Consider the following 27,260-nt stretch of genomic DNA (forward strand, 5'->3'; position numbering starts at 1 on the left):
CGTTTAATGATTTATTTGTTTTTCTTAATGCCCCTTTAATAGAACCCTTATGTTCTCTTAATCTTACTCCCCATGCTGATTGCCCTCTGTGTGCTTCTCTTACACTCGCAGCAGTGCAAACACGGCACCAATGACCATCAGTGTATCATGCCTGTTAAGACAAATAACTACTAAGAGCACTAAGAGTTGGTGATTTAATAAAGACGGACTGGGTTGTAAAACTCTGCAGTAAATGTTGATAAAGGGACAACTGCATGCAGTAACACTGTTAGTGAGGCCTGTGTACATACGGTCTATTGATGCACATGACTGAGGAAGCAGCGTTCACTCATATAAACTAAAATCCAATAGCAGCTGCTTCTGTGCAGCCTCCCATAAAAGCTAATGTAATCATGTTCTGTCCTTTCAAGTAACAGAGGACGACATGGAGAGTGAAAACACGGGAAGCAATGAACTCTGACGAATGACATCATCAGGTCTCCGATGTGTCGACCCCGTCAGCATTTCCTTCTTTTTATTATTATTATTATTATCATTATTATTATTATTATTATTGTTTTAATGCCTTTTCGATGAAATGTTTGGGTCCACACAATGCCCCCTTTAATATATCACAGACTCTTTAATTATATCATCTGTATGAAGTGATTGTGATTACATTATTCATTGATGTTACATATATTTAACATGCTATGACACAATGGTGATTGAGCCTATGGCCCACTGATGAAAGCCTTTGCATTTGCAGTATATATTATTATTACAGACTGGGTGTCTGGGGCGACTTGCGCTGAAGAAATTCCAAGCGGCGCCCAGTTAGTGACGTGTTTTCCATCATCAGCCAGCAGTGGTTGGTCTGCTAGAGAGGGTAGGCGGAGCTAAGCAGCTGCTTTTCCGCTCTCTGCAAGTGTTGCGAGTAAACAGTAATCTACTATGGCTGAACAAACAAAGAAAAGATGGATGACTACAGATACAACTTCAACAAGAAGTGAAAATCCAAAGAAGAAGAAACAAACTCGACGCTCAGATGAAGCAAACAGTCTAAAAAGGAAAGCGACCGTCAGCCAGGAAAATCAAGAGTTACAACCAGAGCCGACCGTGGACGTCACACATGCAGCACTGTCTGGATATCTGGGAAGTGTGCTCCCGCAATTACCGTTTATCACCACAGGTGGCGCCAAAGAGAACTAAACTGAGATCTTTGAGATTAGCACTTGATTTTAGATTTTTTTTATGATGTTTTACCTTTAAAGTCTCCACACAAACTCTTCGAAACTGTAAAACATTTGTCCAAGTTATACTTCATCCTATTTGAAGGCCGATTGCGTCACAGCGGCGCGTCGAAGGCTGTCCCATTTCGAAGGCTCCTTGATGCGGCCGACAAATGCATCCTCCGTTTCCCGAGCCAGGAAGGATCCATCGGGTGCATCCTTCACAACCCAGTGTATCCCAAGATTCATTGCACGGCAATTCAAACAAGATGGCGGACTCTTTGACGGCCGGAGAATACTCTTTAAATGTGAAAGTTTTTGGCTTCAACTCAATCGAATAGCTGCGATACAAATGTACAAGTTAGCCCGCTAGCTACCTCTTGCTAGGCAACAGCTGGTGACCCAAAAAGACCGTCTCATTTCAGTTCGGCCGTAGCGTTTACACAGACTACAAATGACTCATGCTCCGCATACTTTCAAAGGATGCAGCCCCCGAGACACAGCTTCTGTCTCAGGCTTAGATAGAGACACTTAAGCAGAGGAGAAGGAATATTAAAAATGCTTGCAGGTGCTGTCATGATTCATGTAAAGAACTCGATGTCCTAAGTGAAAAAGTAGTGGCCCAACTGTTGCTGAGAGTTTAGCAGGTTAGTTTTGGAAGTGCTATGCTTTAGTGCTTTCGCTCCTGCTAGTGACAGTTTGAATGTTAAAGCAACAGCATAAGCAGTGGGAGAAAATGTGTGTAAAGCAGCAGCAGAAGATGGGAAGCAACAGGGAGCTCCGAGTTCACAGCTGACAGACAGCCTGTGTCACAGAAACTGCAGAAGTCAGTAATGCGTTTCTGGAAAGTAATTTTCTCGTCCGGGGTGAGTCAGAGCCTCCTCGCCAAACCGACGTTAAATTGAGTCAAACGTTACCAAAATTTGTCAGGTGCCTCTGGTCAAATGACTCAACGGGGACATCTGATGTGTGGGATTTTAAAAAGGAAGACATTTCAAAAAGCCAATCCAAGTGTCAGCTTTAACCTTTGTCACATTTTTAGTATCCCAAGTATTGGTCATTATTTGTAGGGTTTATGTAGAGTATTTAAAATGCTAACTTCAAAAAGTAGATGAGAAGAAGATGCTGAGAATGTGATATAAGTCGCCTGTAAGGTATGTCAAAAGTTAGACCTCTGGGAACCCCACAGGATTAAGGTAAAATCAGTGGTAATGAAAACTTCTGTTTGGAGCTCTGATTGTTGCTGTCTGTTTGTTTTATACTCATGACGTTAAACGTAATTTTCAGCAATCTGTAAACACCACTCACAGTTTAACGCCGTGTGATTTGATTACCAAGCCACCCACGTTTTGAGCACCGAGCATTCATTAGTTTATGAGATCAGTATTATGGCATTGCAGCTTTATTTGAAAGGGCACGCAGCAGCAGGGAGAAGAGTGGGAGAGAAACAACACACAATGTTCACAGCCTTTCGTCTCTGTGGGAACACTGCCTTTTGCCACACAGATCCTTCGCCACTGATGTGCCATTCAATTTGTGATGATGCTGATTGATCTGAAGTCTAAAGTGTGATTGGTAGCTCTTCAGCTTCAGAGACTTTTGAGTGGAATGAAAAGCAACATTTTGAAACAAGAAGCTTGTTTTTTAATAAGTAACATGTTGTTTCAAAAGACATGAGGCGCATTCAACATACTTCCCCCGTTTTAGTACTTAAGGAGAAGATTTAGCATGTCTCAGCGTGTGAATGGCATGTGCAGTATGCTAGAAATCAGAGATGTGGACTTGACTCAAGTCACTGTTTTGATGACTTGCGACTTGACTTGACAAAAAATAAATGACTTGAGACTTGACTTGAGGTGTGATGACTCGGATGACTTGCGTGTGTTCATAAGTTTGAATGTTAGACAGAAACTTGACAACATTGAATTTTATTATTTTATATTTAACAGCTAACTATCAAGTATGTACGCAGCACAAACTGGGAATCATGATTGGACGACTCAAAAAGCTCCCCGGTATGTGATTGTCATGATTGGAGGACTGTCTGTCAGTCAAACTGCTCGCTATGGCAACACGCAACATCAAAGCCCCCAAACAGAAGCCTCATCAGTCGTACTTGTTACTCCTCAACACGGTCTCAGAGCAGACCATCATCATGGCTGCGTCTGTGCCGAGATAACACAGATACAATCACTGTCATACTTTTTGAACAGGTTATATAAATTGTCCAATAATATCATTATTAGACGGGCTGCTAACACCTTGTGTTTTCTCTTTATAAAGACCGGATACTACAGGGAAGAGTGCTGCATCTGGGGTGGAAAAAAATGAGTTGACTTGCCTTAGCTAAGGACACGACTTGACTTGACATAACCTGTGACTTGACAATTTTTTCACTCTGTTTTTACAAACATGCTGGACACATAAAGGCACACATGCACCCCAAGCAGTTGGGGGATTCGGTGCCTTGCTCAAGGACACCTCGGCGGATCGCGGGACAGCTACAAGCCCCAATTCCTTCCGATCTGTACCGGGACTTGAACCGGCCAACCCCCGACTATCTCTGAGGCAACAATTGTGCAACAATAGTGAAATGTATTGCTACGGTATGTAACAGATTTGTGAGCAAGAGGGTTAAAGTTCAAGGCAAAGGAGTACCTCCTGACGGTATGCATATGAATGCAAAGTAAGCACATTGTGAGGGGAGCTGCAGTACATACTAGAGTGCAGGGGAAGTTGCAACTCGAGATTAAAAATGTATGGTGGCTGAGAGAGGTCAATCTACTGCAAACTCAGAAAACAAAATCACAGTAGAACACAACTGTCACTCTTCAAAACGTGTCATATAAAACACAGGCATTAGCATGTAGCTCAAAGCAGCACTGTGCCTTTGTGCAGCCTTACCGAGCCACTAGCATGGTGCTAGACTTGGTCCTATCTCATCCATCCATTCATTCATCCACACCCTGATGATCACTATTCATGAAGTGTCGTGGAGTCTTCTTACTAGCAGCAAAGATCTGCTGGAGGTGACGTCTGGAATACTGTAATTAACTGAGCAGTGACGTGATAGGGAGAGACAGTGAGGGATGAAGGAGGGATGACATTAGGATGGTGGAAGTTGAAGGAGGGAAGAAGAGGTGTCAAGGTAAGGTGAGGAGAAGGGGAGACAAGGGGGAAGGAACAAGTCAGAGATGCCTAAACTACATCAGGCATCAAGGTTGCAAAGCACAGAGGCACAAAGAAGCAGGAAAACAGAGAAAATAAAGGCAACATGAGGCTCTGTGAGGATGTTCTGTTCTGCATTGTGAGACCAAGAACTCCATGCTTTCCCCGTCACTGCAGGCTCATCTGTTAGAAAATCGTTAAGCACTCAGAGGACAAGGCTGACATGACCCGAGACCATGGCCTCGTCCTAGATCAATATAAAGAGACATCAGGAGAGATAGAGAGAGGGGAGTCAAGTCAATTTTGTTTTTAAATCATCCTTTATCCTTGACTCCGAATTCACAAGAGGAAACTTCCCAAGAAAGGAAATGGAGGAAACCTCATCTTAAACATTGTGAATAAAGGTCATGTGATCTACAGAGTGCTAAAGCCAAGAGAGGGAGATACTGTTGAACACCAGGTCAGCAGCAGCAGCACTCTCTGTCCATCACTCTCCTCCCATCTATTTTTGCTGATCGGTGCTGATGCAGTAAAGTGTCGGGGAGTCGTGCTCTCTGGTGACCAACGTGCCACATCGTTACTCTCTCTGTTTGACCCCTGTTACATTTAAGAACACCTGGAGGAAGGATAAAACAAGGTGAGGAAAAAGAGAAAGAAAGGGAAATCTAGTGTCTAGTTTTCTACACTACATTTACACTTTGTATTGAAATTGCCAATCAGTTCTTGGCTTTGTGACTAAAGCAGCTTCCCACTGGTCAAAAAACACCCACTAACACGCAGCTTTTTTGCTTGGTGGGAAAGGCTCCAATCTGCATTCAGACCCGGGTCAAATGACTCCGCAGTAGCCCCGGGTAATTATCGCCTCGGCTCCGAACGGCATTGACGGAACACTAAACCGACACGCTAATCTCCGCCCCCTTTCTGCCGCGGTGCTATACTCAGTCGGTAACTTCTGCAACTCTTTGTCGTACAAAATCCCCCCGTCTCTGTCTGAAGGTTGTTCCAAATTTATCGGCGCTGGGTTTGAGGAACAAAGTGTATGAGTAATAGATACAATAAAGACCTAACCCCCATAAACATCTTCACTGTTTACTAACCCTGTTTCGCGCACGTTTGTGACGTCAGTAGAAATGAGACGGAAAGAAGTTTACTTCACTGGCAATGGGAAAAGAGACAATCGGCATTTATAAGTGGGTCTTCCCGGGTCTGAAACAACAGCGTCAACGCGTTAAATTAAGTGGGGAAGGGGTGTAAGGTATGTATACCAGCGTATAGATAAAAGGATTAAAACTCCAATAAAGAGGAGTAAACACTCGCTGAGTATTTGTAGGTGTGTGAGGGTTTTAACTCGGAAAGTTTGGAGCTTAAATGTGCTGGATTCTGTTTGCATTTCGGCGTGTTTGCTGTGTTTCCTTTGTGAATAAAATAAGTCTTTGTATGTGTCAGAAGTGTAGGCACGGTATGGTTGTATTATTACTCTTACTGGTGTCATGTAAAAAGCAGAAGAAGCTTCCTCCTGAGCCTTTATTTATAATAATTTACCCATTTGGTTAAAACCATCAGTGCGTACAAAACACATAACCTGGAAGACAACAAACAAAGAGTAGAAATCACAGAGTGCAGCTTAAAACACTTGTTTGTTGTGTTTGTCGTCGGTATGGTCATGTGTTGTGTACGAACTGATGCTTTTGCACAGATGAAGTTGATGTTAGCGTGCTCTCCTGGACTGTTGGCTAGCAACAGCGATCCCTCACCGAGTGGAAGTGCTGACTGACCGAAAGGTCAGGGCCTTGTGATCCGGACAAACGTCATTCCCTGATGAGGAGGAGAACGTTGGGAATGCTCTCTGAGACTTTTGTAAGTTGTTAGACACATAAGATGCATCCAGTAATGTGTCTAACACAAGAAGAGCTTCCTGGTGTCTCTGTCCATGGTGCTGAAAAGACTGATAAGTCAATTCTTAACTCCATTGAGAAATTGATGTTTGGGGTTTATACTGACAATCCCTCCTTGGTTGCAATACTTCCCTCTTTGAGGCACGTACAAAAGAAGGGACAGAAGGAAGACCTTGACTTCACATCGAACACAGACACAACACAGTGTGAGCAGAGATCAGGTGGTTCCTCTTTTGTTTGTCTCACCAACGGTCTTTAGGGAGAACAATAATGTCATCAAGTTCCTTCTTTTTCCAATATCTGCTTTTTCTTTTACTTTTATTACTCTTTCTGGCAGAAAATCAATAGAGTGGAGTGACAGAGGAAGAGGGCTGAACAAATAATTACTTAATACAAAGCAGAGAAAAAAAGAGCCGAGTGGACAAGAGAGAGCTGATTGGTCCTGGTCTTCTGTTTTACTCTCACTTATTGTTATTCAATCTATGCTCTACAATTTGTGCCTATGAGGTAAATCTTTCATACATTATAAAACATGTAACAAGACATATGAAGAAACCCAACAGATATTTTAACTCACGGCAGATTATGGCCTGAAGTAATATTAAAACTGAGTCTGGTAATACGCTAACAATAAACTGTTACAATCGTTACCATCAAGAAGACTTGCAAATAAAAACTAAATCAGCAGCAGCTGTAGTGACAGTTTGCTAACACACAATCTCGCAAAGCTTAGTGACATTACCTGCAGTGTTGTTGTCAGTGTTTGGTAACGGTTACTTTTAAAAGTAACATGTTATCTTACAAGATTACTGTCACCAGTGTTGTGGAGCTGTGTTTAGCTGCAGATGCTTCTTCACGTTTGAAGTCGAGCTCTTCACAGCTGACGAGCACTTCTCCTCCAGACACAGCTTACATTTCACCGTCATGTTGTTCTCGTCCCTTTCACCCAAACATTCAGAATAATGTGTCCACAAAGTAAACGCTGTCCTCTCGGACAGCTCACTAGCTGAATTCTTCATTTTAATTAAGTCTCATTAGATCCGTGGTATCTTTGAGAAAAACAGTTAGGAAGGGAAGGTGCAATTTAATGGCATTCAAACCGATCATACCTTTCCAGTATGTGTACCTCCTAAATGTGGCGTGGTCCGTGCTCTACAGATTGTATCACCCTGTCTACAACAGACAACACAAACACCTTATTCTTCAATAAGGTGTGTGTTCTTCCTTAACTGACAAGGCATCTTTTTCATGGACACTACAGTCTTTATATTTGATAGATTAGATAAAGGGCACTTTTCGACTCTGGGGGTACAAGGGCAGGGGCTCAAGCCTCCGTTGGGTCCTCTCTAAGCACGTGCCTGCTGTAGCCATTATAGGACATGTTTGTTTTCTTTCTAAGAGCTGGAGGAGAGATTGACACTGCGCTCTTTTCTGTGTGTTATGGTTTGACTTGTTGCTGGCTAACTTAGCTTAGCATAAAGACTGGAAACAAAGGGAAACAGCTAGCCTGGTTCTGTCCAAAGGTAACAAAATATATCTACAAACACCTCTGAAACTTACTAAATATATACGTTTAGTTTCATCCGTAAATATACAAACTGTAGAGTGAGAATGTTATAGTTCTTTGGTATAGTTTCTTTTATTCTGCATATCTTTGAAAGATCTGCAAAAGTTTAAAATCTTCTCACAGCAGTGTCATACATTCATCTGTAATTATTCATTCTTTATATTTAGACCGTTGGTTCTTGTTTAAATGTTCAGACTGAAACATAAAAACATTTTTCTTTTGTACTTTTTTCCCCCGATGCACTATAATTATTATCCACCAACAGTCTGAGCCTTTATAGATGGAAACTAGTCTCATCTGGGGTTGTGCTGATTGACCGCGTCCCTTTTAGCTGTGCTGTCACGCACGAACGTGGTCGACAACGGGACATAAAGGCTTTCATTAGGCAGGGATAGTATGTGGGAGTTCTTTTGATCAGCTCAATGAGAAACGCTGTCGCTCCATGTGGGTTACAATCAGAGTGAACCGCGCTGCTTTCTCATGCTTTCAATACAGCATGTCCACATAGTCCTCATGCAGGTATTCAAACTACCCACGGTCAACAGGACGTTGCAATTACCACAGACAAGGACTGACCCTGACATGGGAGGGAGAAAGGAGGTGTCGAGGTGTACAATATCTCCACACAGACACAAACAAAGACATGGCTGGAGAAGCATAATACGAGAATGTGCGGTATATTCAAACACCCACTTACACTAAAAGGCAAGTACAGTGGCCTGTACAGAGGCTCAGGCTTATATTGCAGCTACTTTAGCTCAGAAATATAAGAAATGTTCAATTTAGATTTGAAAAGTAATAAAGTTGATTTAAAAACTGCTCCTTTCAGAAACGCCCAGTGTTTCTCTGTGAGCAGAAATAATAGACGATCCTCTGATCATCTCTCGCTCAGCATCAGCTGTCTGTTTGTTGTTGTGTTCATACAGTATAAAGCTGGCAGTGTTACAGCTCCACGCTCCACCAGATGCACCCCTGAACAAACAGCAGAGCTGCTCTGATAGCTCCCTCTGTATGAGCTGAACTCTGGCAGCTTATCTGTGCTGCTCACCCACAGCAGCCTGGCAGCGCTCCATCTTCAGCCTGACTGAAGCTGATTCAGAGGGATAACAGTCAAACATGCTGGACGGGTGGAGGAAACCTTTTTGACTCTCTTTTATGAGCCGTGACCTTTACAAAGAGATTTGCAGAGTTTCTCTTAGACTGCTCCGAGACATATTTGGAGGGGATGTGACACACTGTATTTTGCATGGCTGAAGTGACGCAGCAAGTTGCCGTTATTTTCTTTCTGTGTGTGTTCCCTGCACTTCTGCTGTGTCTTCCAGCTCTTCCCAGGTGATGGCTCAATGAGGTGCACTGCTAGTGACTGCTGTGGTTCTGCCTCTCAGCAGGAATTTTTGTCTTTTGTAAATTTTGTTGGTCTCCAGTTATTGATTTGGTTGGTTGTGTGTCCTTTAATAAATCCCATGTATTTGAGTGTTTTAAGATGTTTCACATGGTTGTTTTTATGTCAGATTGTGGATAGTTCCTATGTAAGTCCTATGTTCCTCCGTGCACGGACGTCACGCTCCCGGACTTGTTCCCATTTAGTTTTGCAGGTTTCCACATCGGCTTCTAAAACAGAACTTATCTGTCTGCAGCTGTTTGACATCTTTGTCTCTGTGCAGCGGCAACAACACATCGTACAGATGAGGATCATTGTGGACTTGGTCTCGTCTTCAGAACTTTCTGCTTGCTGCTGCACATCTGCCTCTACACTGCCCCTACTGCTCATGTGCATCTCTTGTACGGGTAGCGTTAATTTTTGAGTTGCATGGAATATGTGGCAGCCATCATAAGCACGCAAACACGCAGTTCAAAGCAAGTATATCCCCGGCTTAACAACCTGAATGTTCCCCTTCACTTACCTTAAGCGTCATGAAAGGTGATGAAAGGTGCGTGTCGGAGCTGAAACCCTTCTTTCTATAATTTGGGGATTTTGTTTAATTTATGACGGGTCCATTCTTCTCAAGTACAAGCGCTTTTTGACTTTGATGCTTGAATCATTACCGAGAGCAAAGAACAACATTAGCCTGTGTAGTTAGGGTAGAAAATACAGTTTCTCTTAAGGTGTTGCAATACCGAGGCAACGCTGTTGCATCAGGGGTGTTACATTCACTGAAATATTGGTGCGGAAAGGAAAGAGGGATGGACCCATTAAAAATGTAACTGAGACAAGAGGGGGACAAACAAAGGAACCTTAAACCAACAACGTCACATTTTCTCTGAAATAATCCTGGAATCTAAAACAAATACCAAACAGCTCTGGGGCCTGAACTTTGGATTTACTGCCCAAAAGGGAGAACAAATCATGCATTGCTTGACATTAGTTATAAACATATGGTTCAGAGCCATACTGCAAGTGTTGTGACTGACTTTGCATCCTTTGTGTCTGATATGCATCACATTCTGTTAGCTTTCACTGTTGCTTTAATAAAATGCAGCTCTTCAGCTCAAAACTGAAAATAAGGCAGACGGAGCGCGCAGAGAGAGGAGTGTGTTTTTAATTAAGCTTCTGTCTAGTTCTGCTTCTCGTCGTGTCTGAATGTGTGTCGTGTTCTCGTCGCTGTGACCGGTAAATGCACATAAAGCATGTGAGGAAAAAAAACTGAGGGACCCAAAGCTGAGCGAATAACAAATGTCTAAAAATAAAATTGGATTCTGCAAATTCTGCAGCAAAGCCAGTGTCAGCATTTTTGTAACAAGGACTCAAACAACCTAAAGTAGTTTCTGCTGCGAGCTGCTCATTAGTTTTCACCTGAGGCCATCCATCATTCTAAAAATGTACCTGTTATTTCCCTGAAATGATGCCGAACTAAAGCACTGACGTCTGCGCGGAGAGTAATCTCACTATCACAGTTTGCAGAGTTTTTTGCCGGAGCTTTTTCTTTTACGTTTAACCTCATTATGTCAAACTCTTTTACTGTCACTCTCTGCTGACTCTCTGTCTTCTGAATCAGATGCACTGGTAACATAAATACTGGCAGATTTTACAGAACCACTTACGCACATATCTGTATCAGGGGCACACTGCTTTGACATAAAATACTAAAGTGCAGAGGGTGAAAATAAGTAAGTGAAAGATTAGAGTTCATGGGCCTGCTGTGCTGCAAATCTTCAGTTGTAACAACTGTGTCATTTTCCTGAGAACAGAGCTACGAGCTGTGAGTTTGTCTCTTTTCAGAACTGCTACAAGAACATCTTATTTTGGAGCGTTAGTTAGGATTAAAAAACCTTCTTGGAAACATTGTTTCTGCTTCTAGAAACTCATCGAACACTTTGTAACACTGCTGAAAGATTCATGAAGTGCTGCAGTTATGGACACTTCATATTTTCAGTCCTGTCCACTCCCAAGTTGTCATACAGTTGATCAGGAGTCGAACCCATGAAAATATGACGCTGTCGTTTCCCCTCTACTGTCATGTCTGGTCACTGTCTCCCAGATTCATGTCTGGATTTGGCGTTGAAGTCGGGTTATTGCAGAATGATGAGGGTGGTTGGGTCAGGGCGATGGATGTGTCAAACAAACAGACTTAGGAGACCAGCGTTTGATTCCTGTGTGGGAATAATACTAAATCTTCACTTCTTTTAAGGAGATAACTTCTTTAAAATTATGTATATAAATTCCTTAATGTAGGTCAAAATGGTGCACTCATTACGCAAGGTAAAGTTTATAGTTAAATAACTAGCATTATATTTGTTTGCACTTATTTAAACCAAAACAAAGAACAAGCCTGTTTTGCAACGTTCACCATGCAAGGTGTTAAAGGTCGTTGCATGTCAATAAAGTCATTAATGTGTCAGCACGCCTGATGTAATTCCCTCCAAGCACAAGCAAGTGGATTTCTTTTTACAGGTTTAATGAAGGTCCAAATCCCCCGTGAAAACTACACAGTGACATTAGATAAACATAAATAACATGCACAGCATGAGAAAAACATAATCTAAGTAAAATACAAACAAACAAAACAATGACCTCGTTGGCTGCATGCTGTCAAAGGGCATATTTTAATGAGGTGCTCTGCATAAACCTTAGCGGAGCCGAGAAGTCCATGCTCGCTGCTGCTTGCAGGCGATGAGTCCCAATCACACGAGAGCAGCTCAACAAGACTTGAAAAGGTAACTTCAAAATAAAAGCACAATTATTTATAGTAAACAAAAAGATGAAAGGCACAGTATGTGTCAAATAACACCAACTTTAAATACCAAATAAAATAATTTTTTAGGTTTTTACATTACATTTTACAATAATGCGTACAACACAATGGCAACAATTACACCTCATTTTGAAAATCTCATTAGCTGCAGCAAATTTGTTATAGCCAACTCGCTTCATGTGCATCCCGTTGTTTGTTCTAAACTTTAACTTTATTGTCTCAAAGTGCTAAAAGAAGACGAACAACTCCTCAGTCCTCTCAAGACGGCTCTGCAACTAAGTGAGTGATATTTGGTGCTGATTTGTATTTGGATGCTCTGTCTTTTTATAAAGACCGGTTTGATGAATGAATGTGCCGTTGCTTTGAGATAACAGGACAGAAATACGGTGGCCCTGAAGTGCAAACGGCAAAAAAAAAAAGAGAAAACACAACAGCAAATCAACCGGAAGGACAACACTGCTTCTTTTAAACGCGTCTTCAGCGTACGCAGACTCATGTTTATGTTGTGAATTGTTGACAGCGTATCCAGTATCACGTCATATCTATGTCCTGCATCAAAGTAAACTTTAATAGCAGCGAGTACGTTGTCACTGGCGGCGCTCATATTTTCATAATATGTAAACCATGTCCTTCCGGTTCAAAGGACGGACCAATCAGCGACGTTTCATGTCGCCCGAGGGAACCTACCTTTTCCAGTTTGGTTAATGTCGTTGTATTTTCTGTTTTGCCATCGTGTTTTCTGATTTGCCGTTGTGATTTGCACTTCAGGGCCACCGTACAGAATTGCTGGTTATGGGACAGAAAAGATAGATATCACTATTTCACTTACACACCCCTTTGTGCAAACATAGCTGGGCCCCCATGAGCATGCAAACCTCCTCCCTTGTTTGGAGGAGTGATTGATGCTGGTGGTGAAGCTGACTGACAGGTGGGAGCAACAGTCAAGGTTGTTCTGAAATAGAGAGAGAAGCCTCCTGCTCTGTGGTAGGAAACATTTTCTTTGAGTAATAAAAGCCACTGCAGATTGTTATGCTTCCATTTCTCTGACAGTAAGTTTAGTCACATCTGAAGGAGAGTAGGCGGCAGGTGGCGAGCGCCTTTGTGTGAGCATGCAGTGTGACTCCTTCCTGCAGCCAGAACTTACAGAGCAGAATCTCATCCAAGCACATTTTATCAATGGATCATATCGTAAAAATGTTGCCAGCACTATTTTCTGGGCTTTGAATAATATTTGGTGTAACTCCAAAGAGTCTGTAGTAAATGTGAACGCCAGCCATGCTGGTGGACTCGCTCTGTGATCGATCTACATGTCGCACTGAAGCCGTTGTTACAGAGAAGCCAGTTAGAAGCGTCCTGTGGTCCGCAGAGGACACTGACTGATTCTCTACTCTACATGTTTGCAGAATTTACACAATCAGTGATGTGCAGCAGGTCACATTTACTATTGTCATGGATACGTGTCACACGATTGATACACAGAATCATTACTGCTGTTTGTTTCCTCACAGTGGTAATCCTGCTCGTCACTCTGTCCTACGAATGATTAGAGTGTGTGTGGATGGATGTTCTCTCTCATGGCTGTTAAATAATCCAGTCCATGTAATTCAAAGTGTGAAAGGTAAAGTGAAGCTGAAGCAACAGGAGGTTTCTTTCTGTTGAAGTCACCGGTGGTAAACAGCCTGGTGGACTGAAAGAGTCCCCTCCAGACAGACTCCAGGTGATCATGAGTCAAAGTCACTGACCTGATATCATGAGTTTGATCTCAGACCGGTGCTCTAGTGTTTGATTGGTCTCTCTTACAGCCAGACAGGAGAGAAGAGGGGCTGATAGTGTTCTGTCTGGTTTATGAGAGGCGCTTCAGCACAAAATGATGACTGCATCCTGTTTTTTCCTCCTTAGATCTTCATCCTTCATATCTTTTTACCCTCTTCTCCTTATTAAACTCCCTTTTTAAAATACCCTTTACTATCAGTTTGCAATCATTTCCAAGACTGTTAGGAGATGAATCTCGCAGCGTTCATTCTTCCCAGGCTTCACACACAAACACCAAACCAAGCCTGACAGAAACATCTGCTCCACAGAAGCCAACATGTCAGAGACAGCAGCCACACTGCTGAGCAGAGACACGATGCCCCCTCCTGCTGATCTCCCCGGACGGCTCTGAGCCTCACACATCTACAGAACGACCCTCCTGTGTCTGAGCCTGAGAGCTTCCAACAGAATTAAGTAGAAGATATTTTAGATTTTAGAACAGAGAAATTGATTCAAACATAAAGGTGTTTTCCTTTACAGAGCAAATATTACATTTGCCATCTGCTATATTTCTCTTTTAAGCCTTTTACTCGTCGTTCTAACACAACACATCTCCAGTTCCACGAGCTGCAGTGTGCTGAACAAAGAGGAGCTTTCTGTGGGCGACCTGGTTGGTAGGTTCAGGGTTGTTAAGCTCTGTTACCTAAACGTTTTTCATTGTGCTCCTAAAGTTTGATGCGCTCCATGAGATAAAGTAAGCCTAGAACAACCTGAGCCTCTTTATATGGAGCTGTGAGTGTACCTGTGTGTGTTCCGGCTGCAGTAAATAACCCAGATGTACTGTAGTGCTGTAAATAGTGTCTACTTGATCAACATCATCAATGTTATATCCCGAGTTGACCGAGGTGTCTGTGAAGAGTGTAGTAATGTAGTTTTACTTTCTTGGATATTTTTGCCACATTTTCTTTTCTTTCATTAGAAAATGTCTCATGCACTCGGTCTTTTTCTTGAGCTGCAGATTTTCTCTCCTCACAGTGAAAAGCTGAAGGCTTTTTGCTCGCATGTGTCATCTCTTGCCCTTTGAGAGCTCTACAGGTGTCTGGAGTGCGGAAGGACATTTACTTTGTCCCCGAGGTCTTTAACAACAAAGCTCGACTCCGCCGCTTTCACTTGTGGACGTGTGTGAGGGCAGACGCACTCTCAGGGCCCCAGAAGCTGCTTGATAATTGGCCTGTTCTCTAAACAAGCGTGTAGTTTCTGTACTTATAGAAGTAGTACCTTCAAAAGTACAAACCAAGTGGCTAAAACAAGCTTAAAACAGTTGTATAATCATTCAGTTTCAAGCAGTTTGAAAATCAAGAAATTTAAAGATTTAGCCTGGAAAAAGAGCTGCAAAATCTTACTCACGTTTTACCCCAAAGTGTGTAAATAGTGAAAAAGAATAAAGATAATTTGATATACTGCTGCACATTTTTTGTAAGAGGAATGAAAAAGGGAAAATAAATCCAAAAACATTGCATAAAAGAATGTATGCAAAAAAAAGGGGCATTAAAGGCAACAAAATACCAGCAGAACTTCCTCCTAAAGGAAAATATCTGATCTGCAGGCAAGCGTTGCTTAAAGCAAACCTTTGACAGGACAGCAAACTGTGTTTACATACGAGCGTGTCTTCGTGTGTGCGACAGAGGAAGGGAGAGGACAGCTCGATCGATGCTCTAATGATTCCCGATAGCTCCACCAAGGTAGAGATGGACAGGCCTGATAACTGTGTGTGTGACTGTGTGTGTTTGCTGTGAAGGGGCATTTTTGCTGCTCATATTACCTCCTTTTTAGTCGAATACTTTGAGTAAGCGTGTGTGTTCAGCATGACTTGGTTTCAATAGAAGATCTACAGTTAATTCAGCCTCAGATCTGAGTCGATGTGTCCTCTCCCCGGGGCTCAGGTAGGGATTGGAAAAGTGGGAAGATCGTTATAGCCCGCTTGGGAAGACGGTCAGGGTGATGGATCAGTCAAACAATGCAGGACTCGAGTCGAGGTGAGATGAGACGAGAGCTTCTTCAGAGCAGTGCAAGGACAATCAATCGATCTCTGAACAGCCACGTCGTCCGGCTCTGCAGGAGCAGCTGCAGGAGCTAATATTGGCATGCTAAATGCTAGCATAAGTACATTAACAAGCTAATATGAGCATGCCACTACTTAGGATTAGTTGTATGTTCAACAGCTGATTCTGAGTCAGCTCGGTTTGAGCCTCTGAACCTCTAAACACCATGCTCTTTTCTCTGGTACCACCGCTAGTAAGGATCTGATCATATCCCCTTCCTGCAGCCACTCCCACATCTATAGACCTTTAGCTGTATCTACCAGGATCATCCTCCTACATTGGCTTCATTTCTTGCAGGATCCTGTCGGGGGAGTGACCTTTAAAAAATGGCATGTTTCATATGAACGTGCCCCCTGAGGGATGTGATAGTGATGGACGGTCTGTGTTAAGTGTACATGTATGTACATGTGAGAAAGACAGAGCACTGCCCCTTAGGCCCATCTCTCATCTCCAGTCGTTAATCTCCACTTAACTCCATCAGGATGTTTTAAAGGATAAAGCTTCAGTCACATGGTTGCAAGCTGGACGAGAGCATGATGGTAAAATTCAGACATTATGATGATCAAACACCGTCTCTTTTTCAGACAGAAACAAGGGATGCAACACCTGCAGACCTCCTTTCACTCTTCAGGTTGTGAGCGGTTGAATGACCTCACCCTTTGGAGGGAAGTTAACCTTCATCATAAGTTTGCAATAGTATAAGAAAGCTGCGTTTTATAGCTACATGCATGACTAGAATAATCACGTGAAGACGTACGTGCTCAAATAATTTCAATATTTTTGTCTATTCCTTGCTACCATAGAAAATCCATCCATCCATACATCCATTATCTATACTGCGTATCTTGTTCAGGGTCGCAGGGGGCTGGAGCCTATTCCAGCTGTCATTGGACGGGAGGCGGGGTTAATCACAGGGCTGACACACAGAGACAGACAACCTTTCACACTCACATTCACTCGCTCACCAATGACTAACGAGCATGTCTTTGGACTGTTGGGAGGAAGCTGGAGTACCCGGAGGGAACCCACGCATGCATGAATCTTCCAGCTGTGAGGCGACAGCGCTAAGAAATGCGCCACCGTGCAGCCACAATACAAAATCACTGTTATAAAATGTTGCCATGCTTGTGTAGTTTTTCACAGTTTCTAGTTTGTTTGTTTTTCCCGTACCCTTCAGAAAGTGTCGTCTCTCAGCTGTCTCTGAATGCAGCTTAAAACACTAATTTCTCTTCCTGTTGTGATGATGAACAGTTCAGTCAGTTATATCATTGATCAGGAGGTACATTCAGAACACCAGACGACACGTTTTAGTCATACAGAGGGTGGAAAGATCACTTGGTCACATTTATTTGTAGAACTTTCTTGAATCTCTGGAATCACTTTATATTTGATCCAAATATGGAAGTGAAAACAAGTGAAACTAATTCTGTAACACCACACACACTCTCTCTAACACACACTCTGTTTGTACAGTAGTTCTGTGGCTATTTTTACTTCCTTCTTCTGCCGTGTGTGTGTGTGTGTGTGTGTGTTTCCTGTCAAAATATTATTAAACAGAATGTTACGCCATAGAGAAAGACGCACAGAGTGTGAAGATCGTCATGGACCAACACTGCCCTCTAGTGATGGAGACGTCTCATCACAAACACTAGAAGGAACAGTATTGATGCCTCCTTGTCTAATTGACCACTTGGAGGTGCTCTTCCACTAGTCCTAGACAGAAACTATACATACCAGGGTGCACACGTTCTACTTGTGTATGCATGAAGTCACACACACACTTATTGTCAGCGAGACACCCAGAGAGAGCAACAGAAACAGCCTGGATTCCCACCCCAACAGAAAGAGCTTTACATTTTGGGGGATGAATGAAACATTTTTATCTTTAAATCCTGACATTTGATGCAGCAAAGGTTTCCGTCTGATCTCCTGAGCGACTGTGGTCCTTTTTATAATGACTTAAACACTGTTCAAAGTGGGAACAGAGCGCAGTGCTTGTGTTTACACGACACTGACTGAGAGAGAGTGACACACACGCAGAGATTTAAACAAAGAAGGCAGACATGGACGGATCAAAGTAAAGACGTGAACGAGAGATTTAACACAAGGTTAATGTGTCTGACAGAAGAAGAGAATGTTTCCTGGCCGTGCTTTCAGAGGGAGAGAGAAGAAGGGATCTCATGTGGTATATAAGTCTCTGTCCAGGTTTTGTTCACTGACGTAATCTGATCAGTTCAATATGGATATAAAGCTCAGTGATGTCATGATGATGTCATCACACCAGGGCGACGAAACCTAAAAGGTAGTACAAAAGATAGCCACACTTTTAAGTACTACAAGAAGTGTGTTTCATATTCACAAGGACTGTAAAATATAATTAAAGTGATGACACATTAATGCATGAAACACATTACATCTGCAGTAACTGACTTTGTGGCCACTAGAGGGCAGCAGAAACAAAACATCTCATCACCAGCTTTAAGTCGGTGCGCAACTTGAAAGCAAAGAGTCGCTACTTTATACTTTCATAAGTTACAAAGAAACGTTACCATGTGTTATAATGTTAAAATGTTATTTTAACTAAAGTCCTCAGAGCTTAATAATTTCTTGTATTAAAGGTGCTACAAATAAAGTTTATAAGTATTTATTCATATTCTGCTCAGTGTAACTCTTCTTTAGCGGTTTTTAATTGCTTTTTAAAATTATTTTATAAAATGGTTGCATGGTGGTGCAGTGGTTACCGCGGTCCCCTCATGGCTGTAGGGTTCCTGGTTCAATTCCCGGTGCAGACGTAGTGGGCTTTTCTGTGTGTAGTTTGCGTGTTCTCTCTGGGTACTCCGACTTCCTCCCACAGTCCAAAGACATGCTCGTTACGTTCACTGACGACTCTTAATTGCTCGTGAGTGTGAGCGTGAAAGGTTGTCTGTCTCTGTGTGTCAGCCCTGTGATTGACTGGTGATCAATCCAGGTGTAGCTCCGCCTCTCACCCAATGACAGCAGGGATTGGCTTCAGCCCTCGCAACCCTGAACAGGTGAAGCAGTAGAGATAATGGATGACCTTTAGTTGACTTAGCTTTATTAAGTGTGTGAAATGTCATAATTTCACTTCCATGTATATTCATATTTAATTTCTTGGGGACTATTCTTGCTGTATGAAGGACTGAGCAACGATAAACGTCAGTGTTAATTGATGAACATGTTATGAACATGTTAACCAGTGCAACAGTGCAGCTTATCATAGAGAGTGACTAAGAAGTGGACGTAGCCGCAGAAGTGTGTCTTAAACCTGCATTCTGTCTGATGGCCTGCAAGGGGCGACTCTACTGGATGCATAAAGACGTATGTGTATGAAACCAGATGTGAAAATGAGTCTACTTCTTAGATTAATGTTTTACCTCAGTAAATATTTCCTTAATGAGTTTATGGTCTCAATCGTTACTTTCAAGTGATCTTGAACGCAGCACGATGTTCATTCAGTAATTCCTGGTTCCATTCGGAGTCAGATCGAGGATTCATGTTTTAGGGAGAGGATACATGTGATTGCTTCCCGTCAACTCAGGGGCGGACCCAGACTTTTTGACTGGGGTGGCCCAGCTGGGGCACTGACGTATGCAGGGGTGGCATGAAGCATGTGTCCACACCTTTCCTTCTAAGCTCAATTCTTTCATTCAAACAGATGATGTGGTCACAGTAACAGTTTAAGAAGCTACTAGCAGCTTGTTGCAACACAACATAAGTCCCGCCTCTGACACCCTAAACTGGCCAATCCTAGTTTAGGATTTTGGGGTGGCACTTGGGGTGGCCAATCAGATTTCAAGTGGGGCCCTGGCCCACTCCTCTGAATCTGCCCCTGCGTCAACCAGAAGAGAGCGATGAGTATCCTCCCTGTCTTCAAATTTTGTTCACTTCTGGCTCCCAAAAACTCAGATGGTGACGTCCATAAACACAAACACAGGGGGGCAGCGTCCTCTTCTTTCATCGCCTATGGCAGTATTTGTTGGTGGGATCAATTCATCGCTGATCTCGGTCGGTTCAAACGATGTTTTAGCAGTAAGAAAAGTACTGCACATCACTTTCATACTCTAATTGTGCTCTGATCTCCGGTTTGGTGTCATTAGTTGTTTCACAATCTGTTTCCTGTTTAGTGCTAGTTAGGTGAGTTAGTAAAGTATTCTCTTTATTTGCATTAAAAGTCATCAGTTATTGTTAGCATGAGCACGTTAATTAAAGCAGCTGTTTGTTGCTTTAAGACGCGTCCGTCCGCTGAAGCATCTCCCTGATCATTCACATCCAGTGGACAGCTCAGCAGTACATCACACACACAACAGGCCGCTGTCCAGATTGAATCTGTGACCTTTTCCCAACAAGGAGCTCTAATCCATCCTGCTGCCCTCCAGCTGATGGCTGTTGTGGCCGTCCATGTAACGGATCTCTGCGGTGACCCTGACACCAACACAAACTCCTGATGATACAGATAATACTAATCACACAGCCTGTCATGACCTCTTTCTTTAAAGTAGACCAGCAGCCCCCTAACCCGTCAGAAGGAACTGATTCTAATAGAATAAAAGAACCAGTGCGAAAATAAGCTTTTATTTATGACTTCATCAGCAGTAACAGACAAAAAACACACAAAGTCATGATTCTTACAGGTTGCATCAAATAAAATCTTTATATTGTTTCTCATATTTGTGACACAAGCTTTAATCATGAAGAATAAGTGACTATACGTCGTTATGACTATACATTCCTCTGTACAGCTGGATGGCAACAAAAGGTGTAACCATTTACAAGGGGACGTAAAGAAACAGTCAGAGCCACGCAGTGTGAAGCTGATTTGAGCTGCGAGAGAGAAGGAAGTGAAAGAAATCAGAATAATTCTCTCCTGTGTTTTATGAACAGATAAGTTCGATTCTTTTATTTCAGGCTGTGAAAACAGATTACACTTCTTTTATGCCTATGTTTCTTTTTTTGGACCGAGCAAATCTTTCCTTTTTCCTTCCTGTTCTCAATTCCAGAGACTTTGAACTCGGATCACAAGACTTTTTTCACTTGTCTCTCTGGGCTTCCGTAGAAGACAGAATCCTGTAACAGAAACCATTTTATTAATGCTATTAATTAAGAATATCTTCTTCTGTGTCTTCTTCTGGATTGTAGGATGAACAAAAGCAAGATGACTATTTTTGAAGATGTCATCTGAAAAATATTCTTTGCCGTTTGTAATAAATTAACAATAATAAAAGTGTAAAATAGTCTTAAACTGTTCTTAGTTTAACAAACTGCAGCTGCAACAACAGTGGAAAACACTGAGCTGATGCATCGTACTACTAGAGGGGTAATCCAGAATATACGGTGATTCTTCTGTAAATGTTAGGATTGTTTTTTGTCTTTTGTTTGGGTTTAATTCTCCTGAACGCCTGAAAGAAGCTCCGAAAACATTACATAGTAATAATTATTTAATGAAAGCTCCTGTGAGGAGTTTAAATGCTTATGAAATTAACACTGACGCCTCTTTATGAGCTACAAAAGCAAACCAGACCATCAGCAACAAGATCGATTATTATAGTTATTTTTAATGCCGCTGTCGGGGGGGTAGGTGTCAGACGAGGCCATTAACTCTGCGCTGCCAAATCAGCCTTTTCCACGGCAACGGCCGACAGCGAGTGGTACGTCTGGATGTTAAAGGAAAGCAGGACAAGATCAGCAACGAGAGAAGAGGCACCACTTTGTCCACAGGGGTCGCCAAAATCAACACAAACCGAAAGTTCAAGAAACTTTAAGAATACATCAAAATAAGACCTTTACAAATGATATCCTGTTTAAAATGTAACAGAGGAAGTTATAAATAGTTTCTCTCCTTCCTTCATGTCTCTTCTGTGATTTGATTAAATGATGCATCAGGACGTCCCTGTTTCCCTGTCCCTGTCCTCTGTTTATTCCCTCTTTGCTCCAGCTGTGTGAGAATGTGTAACGCCTCTTATTGGTCTGTGAATGGCTCTGGCTGCATTTTCAGGTAACTCCACACTGTCGTCAACAGGGGGCGACGCAGGCTCACAAAAAGTTAAGACATGGAGAGGAACACAGGTTAGATTTTTACATAGCCCTCCTGTCCCGTGCCTGTCTTCTGTCAGGCCTACAGTACTGATGTCAGCTTTTGTGTTTTAGTGGCATGTTTACATTCTGGAAATAAAGTGTCCCAGAACTGCCGTCATTTAAAAAAGTCCGTGTTTCAACCGTTTTTATTGTCAAACAGAAATGTAAAAACCAAACAGAAGTCTTAAGTCTCAGGTTCCCACAGATTTATAACATTTGGTTCCTTTGAGATGACGTTCCTGACACACAGCTTCGTTTAAAGGCAGATTAAGTGTTTGCATACATCGTCACACAATATTTATCACACCAGGTTTAAATGTAAAAAGTCCAGTGTGATGGGTAACAATGGATGATTTAGAACAGATCACCTGTAATCCCACGACATGCATCCTGTTACCCTCCAAGCCTGACTGTTCTCACTGTTTGATTGACAGCATGCAAATCAGTCACTCTGTGTTCAGTGTGTCCTCAGCAGCATATGTTTGGCCCCTCTGAGGCCCTCGGCTCTCAGAGTTCGTGTCCAGTGAAGGTCGCTTCTCGGCTCGCTGCCTCCTAATTGTTTTTTCCCCATCATGGAGGAGAAGGAGCCAGCATTTAAATTGCAGTTTGAACCTGGAGAGCAATCACGGTTCCACTGCCAGCTCTTCAGACACACATGCCATTATTGTCCTGCATGCCATCGGCAACCGTTACCATCCTCTGCTGCAAGAAGTATTGCCCATTTCTGTCCAATTACATCATCCTCTCTCGTGACATTGTGCTCTCAGAGCCATTAAAAGCTGCACTAGGCAAATTCTTTAAGAATAACAACAGCCCAGCTGGGACAAAGAAAACCATCTAAACGTTGTGAGAGGATTCAGATTGTTTGGAGGTCTCCAGGCTTTCCAGTCACGTACCCAGATTGCTGAGGGCTGTCTAAACCAGTCCTCAAGGAGCCAAAACCAGACGTTCAGCATGCTGTCGGGTGCAACTGTACCCGGCTTTACTGATTTAAGAACTGTATAAGTATTTCTACGGCAGACTAAAAGAAATAGAAGTCTGTGAGTCCAGAGGGGGACATTTGGATTCAGCCAATCACTTGTGTTGGCACAAGCCTTTCTTCGCTACAGGAAGTGATGAATTTGAACTCGAGTGACACCAAAGCTGGATGCAAAGATTCTGCTGTTTTCCCCTCTTATAGTTTACAGTATGAACATATAGTAGGATTTAGTCACATAGGAGTGCTGTGTGCAGTTCACAGGCATATTTTGACACGTTTTCTATTCATCAAAGATAAATTAAAGAGAGCTACTTGTTGCTATCGTGTGCAAACAATGTGCAAAGTTGCCTCGTGCAGCTTTAACAAACCAAACAATCAAACCTGCATCACATGCACTGAGACTTTTGAATCTAAAGAATTCAGATTTTGCCGTCCTCGCTCGATAAGTCTCTAAACCTCTTTGACAGTTTTTCTGTCTGTCATACATTCAGGCCGGTCTACATTCCAGCATCTTCTTGAAGGCTTTCCGGAAGCTGTCGTCCAGGAAGGCGTAGAGGAACGGGTTGAGGCAGGAGTTGGCGTAGCTCAGGCTGGTTATGAAGTAGGAGATCCCGATGAGCAGCGGCGTCGTCCTCAGGTCCGTCGTCAGAGCCACGATGGTGCTGAGGTGAAACGGCGTCCAGCAGAACAAGCACACAGCCAAGACGATGAACACCATGATGGTGACTTTCTTCTTGGCCTTGTCCAGCGCCTTGGCGTTGCTGTTGAGCCGCATGTTCCGCAGCTTGTAGAGCATCATGGTGTACAGGATACAGATGGTGGAGACGGGGATGGCGAAGCCGAGGATGAGCGTGTAGATCCGGCTGGCTTTGAACCACAAACTCTCAGGGCTTGGGAAGCTGAGCACGCAGCTCTTCCTGTCGTCGTTTGGGTTGACGTAGACACTAGCGAAAACAGTGAAAGGCATGACGATGAGGATGACCAGGATCCAGACACACAGTGAGATGATTTTGGCTGCTCTGTAGGTGCGGTAAGGCATGCGCTTTGACCGTACTGTGGCCAAAACAACCAGGTAGCGGTCGATGCTCATCACTGTCAGAAAGTAGATACTGGAGAAGATGTTGTAGTGGTCAATGCTGAGGATGACTTTGCACAAAACCTCACCAAAAGGCCAGTAGTGCAACAAGTGTTCTGCTATGTTGATGGGCAAAACCAAAGTGAACAAATCATCAGCGATGGCCAGGTTCAGGATGAACATGTTGGTTACTGTTTTCATCTTTGGGGCTTTGAGGATCACATAGATGACGGCCGTGTTGCCCGTCAGTCCCACCGCACAGATTACCGTGTAGATGACCGGTAATATGACGTACAGGTCAGCGTAGAAGTAAAACTCAGCGGGGGGAGTGCAGTTCAGGTCAGTGAGGTTCCCTGACGTGAGGGAGTAGAAGTCCACAGAGTCGTTGCAGATAGGCGGAGCCTCAACAGAGAACGATATGTTCTCCATGTTTGAGGAAAAAGTTAGATAAAGTTGCCAAACTAGGAGTCTCTAAGCATTGTGAGCTGATGTCCACTGAGTTTTAAACAATTCTTTATGAGCGAAACATCAGTGTTTGTGTCTTCTTCTCCTTTTTAGGCATGTTCTCAGTCATCTCTAACACAGCCTTAAAAGGTGTAAAATTCAGCAAACAATAACGGTTATGTTAAGGTGGGATTACCCTCCATTATATCAATGGAGATGTAGTTCAGTCTGAGGTCCAGGAGGGTCACTGGGTAGGTAAAAGCAGGTCAAAGGTTAATTTAGTGTCAGATTTAACAGTTTCTGGGAAGTTACAAAAAAAGACAACATGTAAGAGTTGTACAAATCGCTTCCATGCACTCTTACCCTCGGACTAGACTGTACAGACAGTTACAGAGTGATGTAAGGAAATAATTTGCATACATAATAATCCAGTGAGAGAACTTTCTCAGGAGGAAATCTCACCAGTAGAGAGCGAGTCCGCAGTGAAACTGTTCAGTATCCTTGATGTGAACTCGCTCCGGACGTCCTCAAGCTGCGTCCACTATTAGTTCTGTTTCAGAGCCGTTTTTCCTTCTCACAGCTCTTTAAAAACATTCGACACTTTCTTTATCTCCTTTCTGGTTCTTTTCTTCGCTTTTCCTTTCTTCTGTCAGCCTCAAAATCAAATCCTTTCTGCCGATATCGCGTTAGTCCTCACACAATATATCCCTCACCTCCTCCTCCTCCTCTTCTTCTCTCCTCGCCTGCAGCACAAAAAATTGAAATGCCTTTTTAAAGGTTGAAAGTGTCCACGATAAGGTTTACGATGGTAATGTATGGTTAATGATTTAGCGGTGTTTCCTCTCGGTGCTTCCTGTGCGCTCTGGAGACTGTGCCAGGATCTTTACGCACGAGTGGCGCGAGCCGAAACCTGGACAACAGAGAGAGAGGTGGACCTCAATTAGTTGCTTTACACGCTTTTTAAACATCACTGGAGATAAAGTGAATGTAGGTCAATGGACAACAGGTGCAGCTTTGCCTGAAATCCATTATATGACACATGTCGAGGTTTCAGGACATGCATCGTGAATACGCACCACAAACAAAACGTTTCACCATCACAGCAGCGTGATTTAACCATGCACAATACATCAAAGTAAATTAACTCGAACCTACTTTCTAAATTATTGCAAATTAATCTGATTTGTGCGGCAAAAGTAAAGAAAAAAAACACGTATAAAGTGGTAAAATGTCTTATGAACCGTTTCCTGTTGTAACCATAATCATAGAACATTAACCATAAAGATAAGCTGTAAGAAAACTTACTGTTAACGAAGTAAAGCAATCATTAAAGTATTTAAACTATATGAAAGAGTTTCAGCGGGTTTTCCCTCCTCTGTGTCCCTGCTAAAGTCTCTCCCCTCCGGTCTTACCTCTGTGGGAGATGCGCTGCTCTCCAGCCTCCTCTGCTCCGCTATCTCTCCCTCTCTCTTTCCCCGTCTGTCGCTCCCTCTCTCTCGCGCTCCATATTCCTGGAAGGCAGTACCATAGGCTGACGTCACTGCGTCAATCATGTGGTCAGTGAGGCTCGCGCTGCCCGGTTGTATCGATCTTGCTTGAAAGTGTCCTCCTTCATGTCAGAAGGATTTTTTTCCGCTGCTCCGACTGTAGGCGACACTTTTGGAGATTTTGGAGCACTTTACTTTCCAGAGATTCCTTTCCTTCACGTCTCCTTCCTCTTCTTCTTTTATATTTTAGATATTTGTGTGATTTGATGTAGAAGTTTGATGAAAGATGGGTTCTTAAATTATACATTTAAGATGCTGCAAAAGCTTCTTTGTGCCATCCACGTTTTTACTGTGTTTATTTTATGGTCATGGTACCTTTGTGGTGGTTCAATGCTAACATTTGCTGTTGAGCGATGGTAGCTCATTTGTCATTAAATAAGTTGTTTTAAATATGGCTCAATGTCCCTCCAGATTTTCACTATGGGAGGTTCGATTCTTTTTACTTATGCAAGTTTGTATGAGTCGCTCACTAAAGACAGTCGGGTTTTCGAGTCACTCGAGTCACTTGTGTCAGCTACCCACAGCTTGAATCCTCCACCGGCCCAAGCGCCCATAGAGACTTCTGTCCCCCGATCAGGCTCACTTCCGGTGTAGCACTTCGCTAACATTAATGGAGATTAAATTGAATTGTGCAGCTCTTCTGATTGTTTTTGGATCTAATTGATCAGTTTCTGATCGTAAAGCGAGTCATTCTGTGGTGTTTGTAACGCCCATTTTCCCATGAGTGTGTGCGGAAAAAGTGCTTTTTGTGCTCTATTGGACCAGGAAGTTGAAATTCTAAAGCTCGGCGCTGTTCCCAGGGGCTTGAAGCACTCAACCGGCTTCAGAGCTGCCAACTTGAGACAGCTGAGTATCAAATTATCCACTGAGTGAGCGAGTGACTCAGTGAGTGACTCGTGTAACTCTAGTCAGACCTTCAGCTCAGGGCAGGGAGCGAGCCCCGGGCAGCAGACTGTGGTCTCACCTCAAATTCACAGTTTGCAGTAGCCAGTAGCGGGCAGGACGGGTGAGTCAGTGAACGAGTCAGTGGAGATGAGGACTCGTGACTCCCGAGTCAGTGTAAAGAGTCGTTCATTTCAAACGATTGACTCGCACATCACAAGTTCAATCAGGAAGTGGTGAAATGAAAACAGTTGTCAGCTCCTTTGTGACACAGGTGTGACTTTAAAACAGCTTCAGAGAGTAACGTCACAGAAAGATAACTGCCAGGTGAATACGCTCAATCAGCTAAAAG

At 43.0% G+C, this 27,260-nt stretch overlaps 1 protein-coding gene across 1 annotated transcript; it reads right to left on the minus strand.

Moving 5' to 3' along the window:
• Window positions 1-20,541: 20,541 nt before the first annotated feature.
• On the minus strand, window positions 20,542-24,485 carry npbwr2b (neuropeptides B/W receptor 2b). The gene has a single exon (XM_069660494.1). It carries the CDS (start codon window positions 24,462-24,464, stop codon window positions 23,448-23,450), a length of 1,017 nt encoding a protein of 338 aa, XP_069516595.1. The 5' UTR covers window positions 24,465-24,485; the 3' UTR covers window positions 20,542-23,447.
• Window positions 24,486-27,260: the final 2,775 nt, after the last annotated feature.

The sequence above is a fragment of the Semicossyphus pulcher genome, unplaced genomic scaffold (genome assembly GCF_022749685.1).
Source record: "Semicossyphus pulcher isolate SPU_LCO1_2020_fin unplaced genomic scaffold, fSemPul1.0.p SCAF_13, whole genome shotgun sequence".
Classification (NCBI taxonomy): Eukaryota; Metazoa; Chordata; class Actinopteri; order Labriformes; family Labridae; genus Semicossyphus; species Semicossyphus pulcher.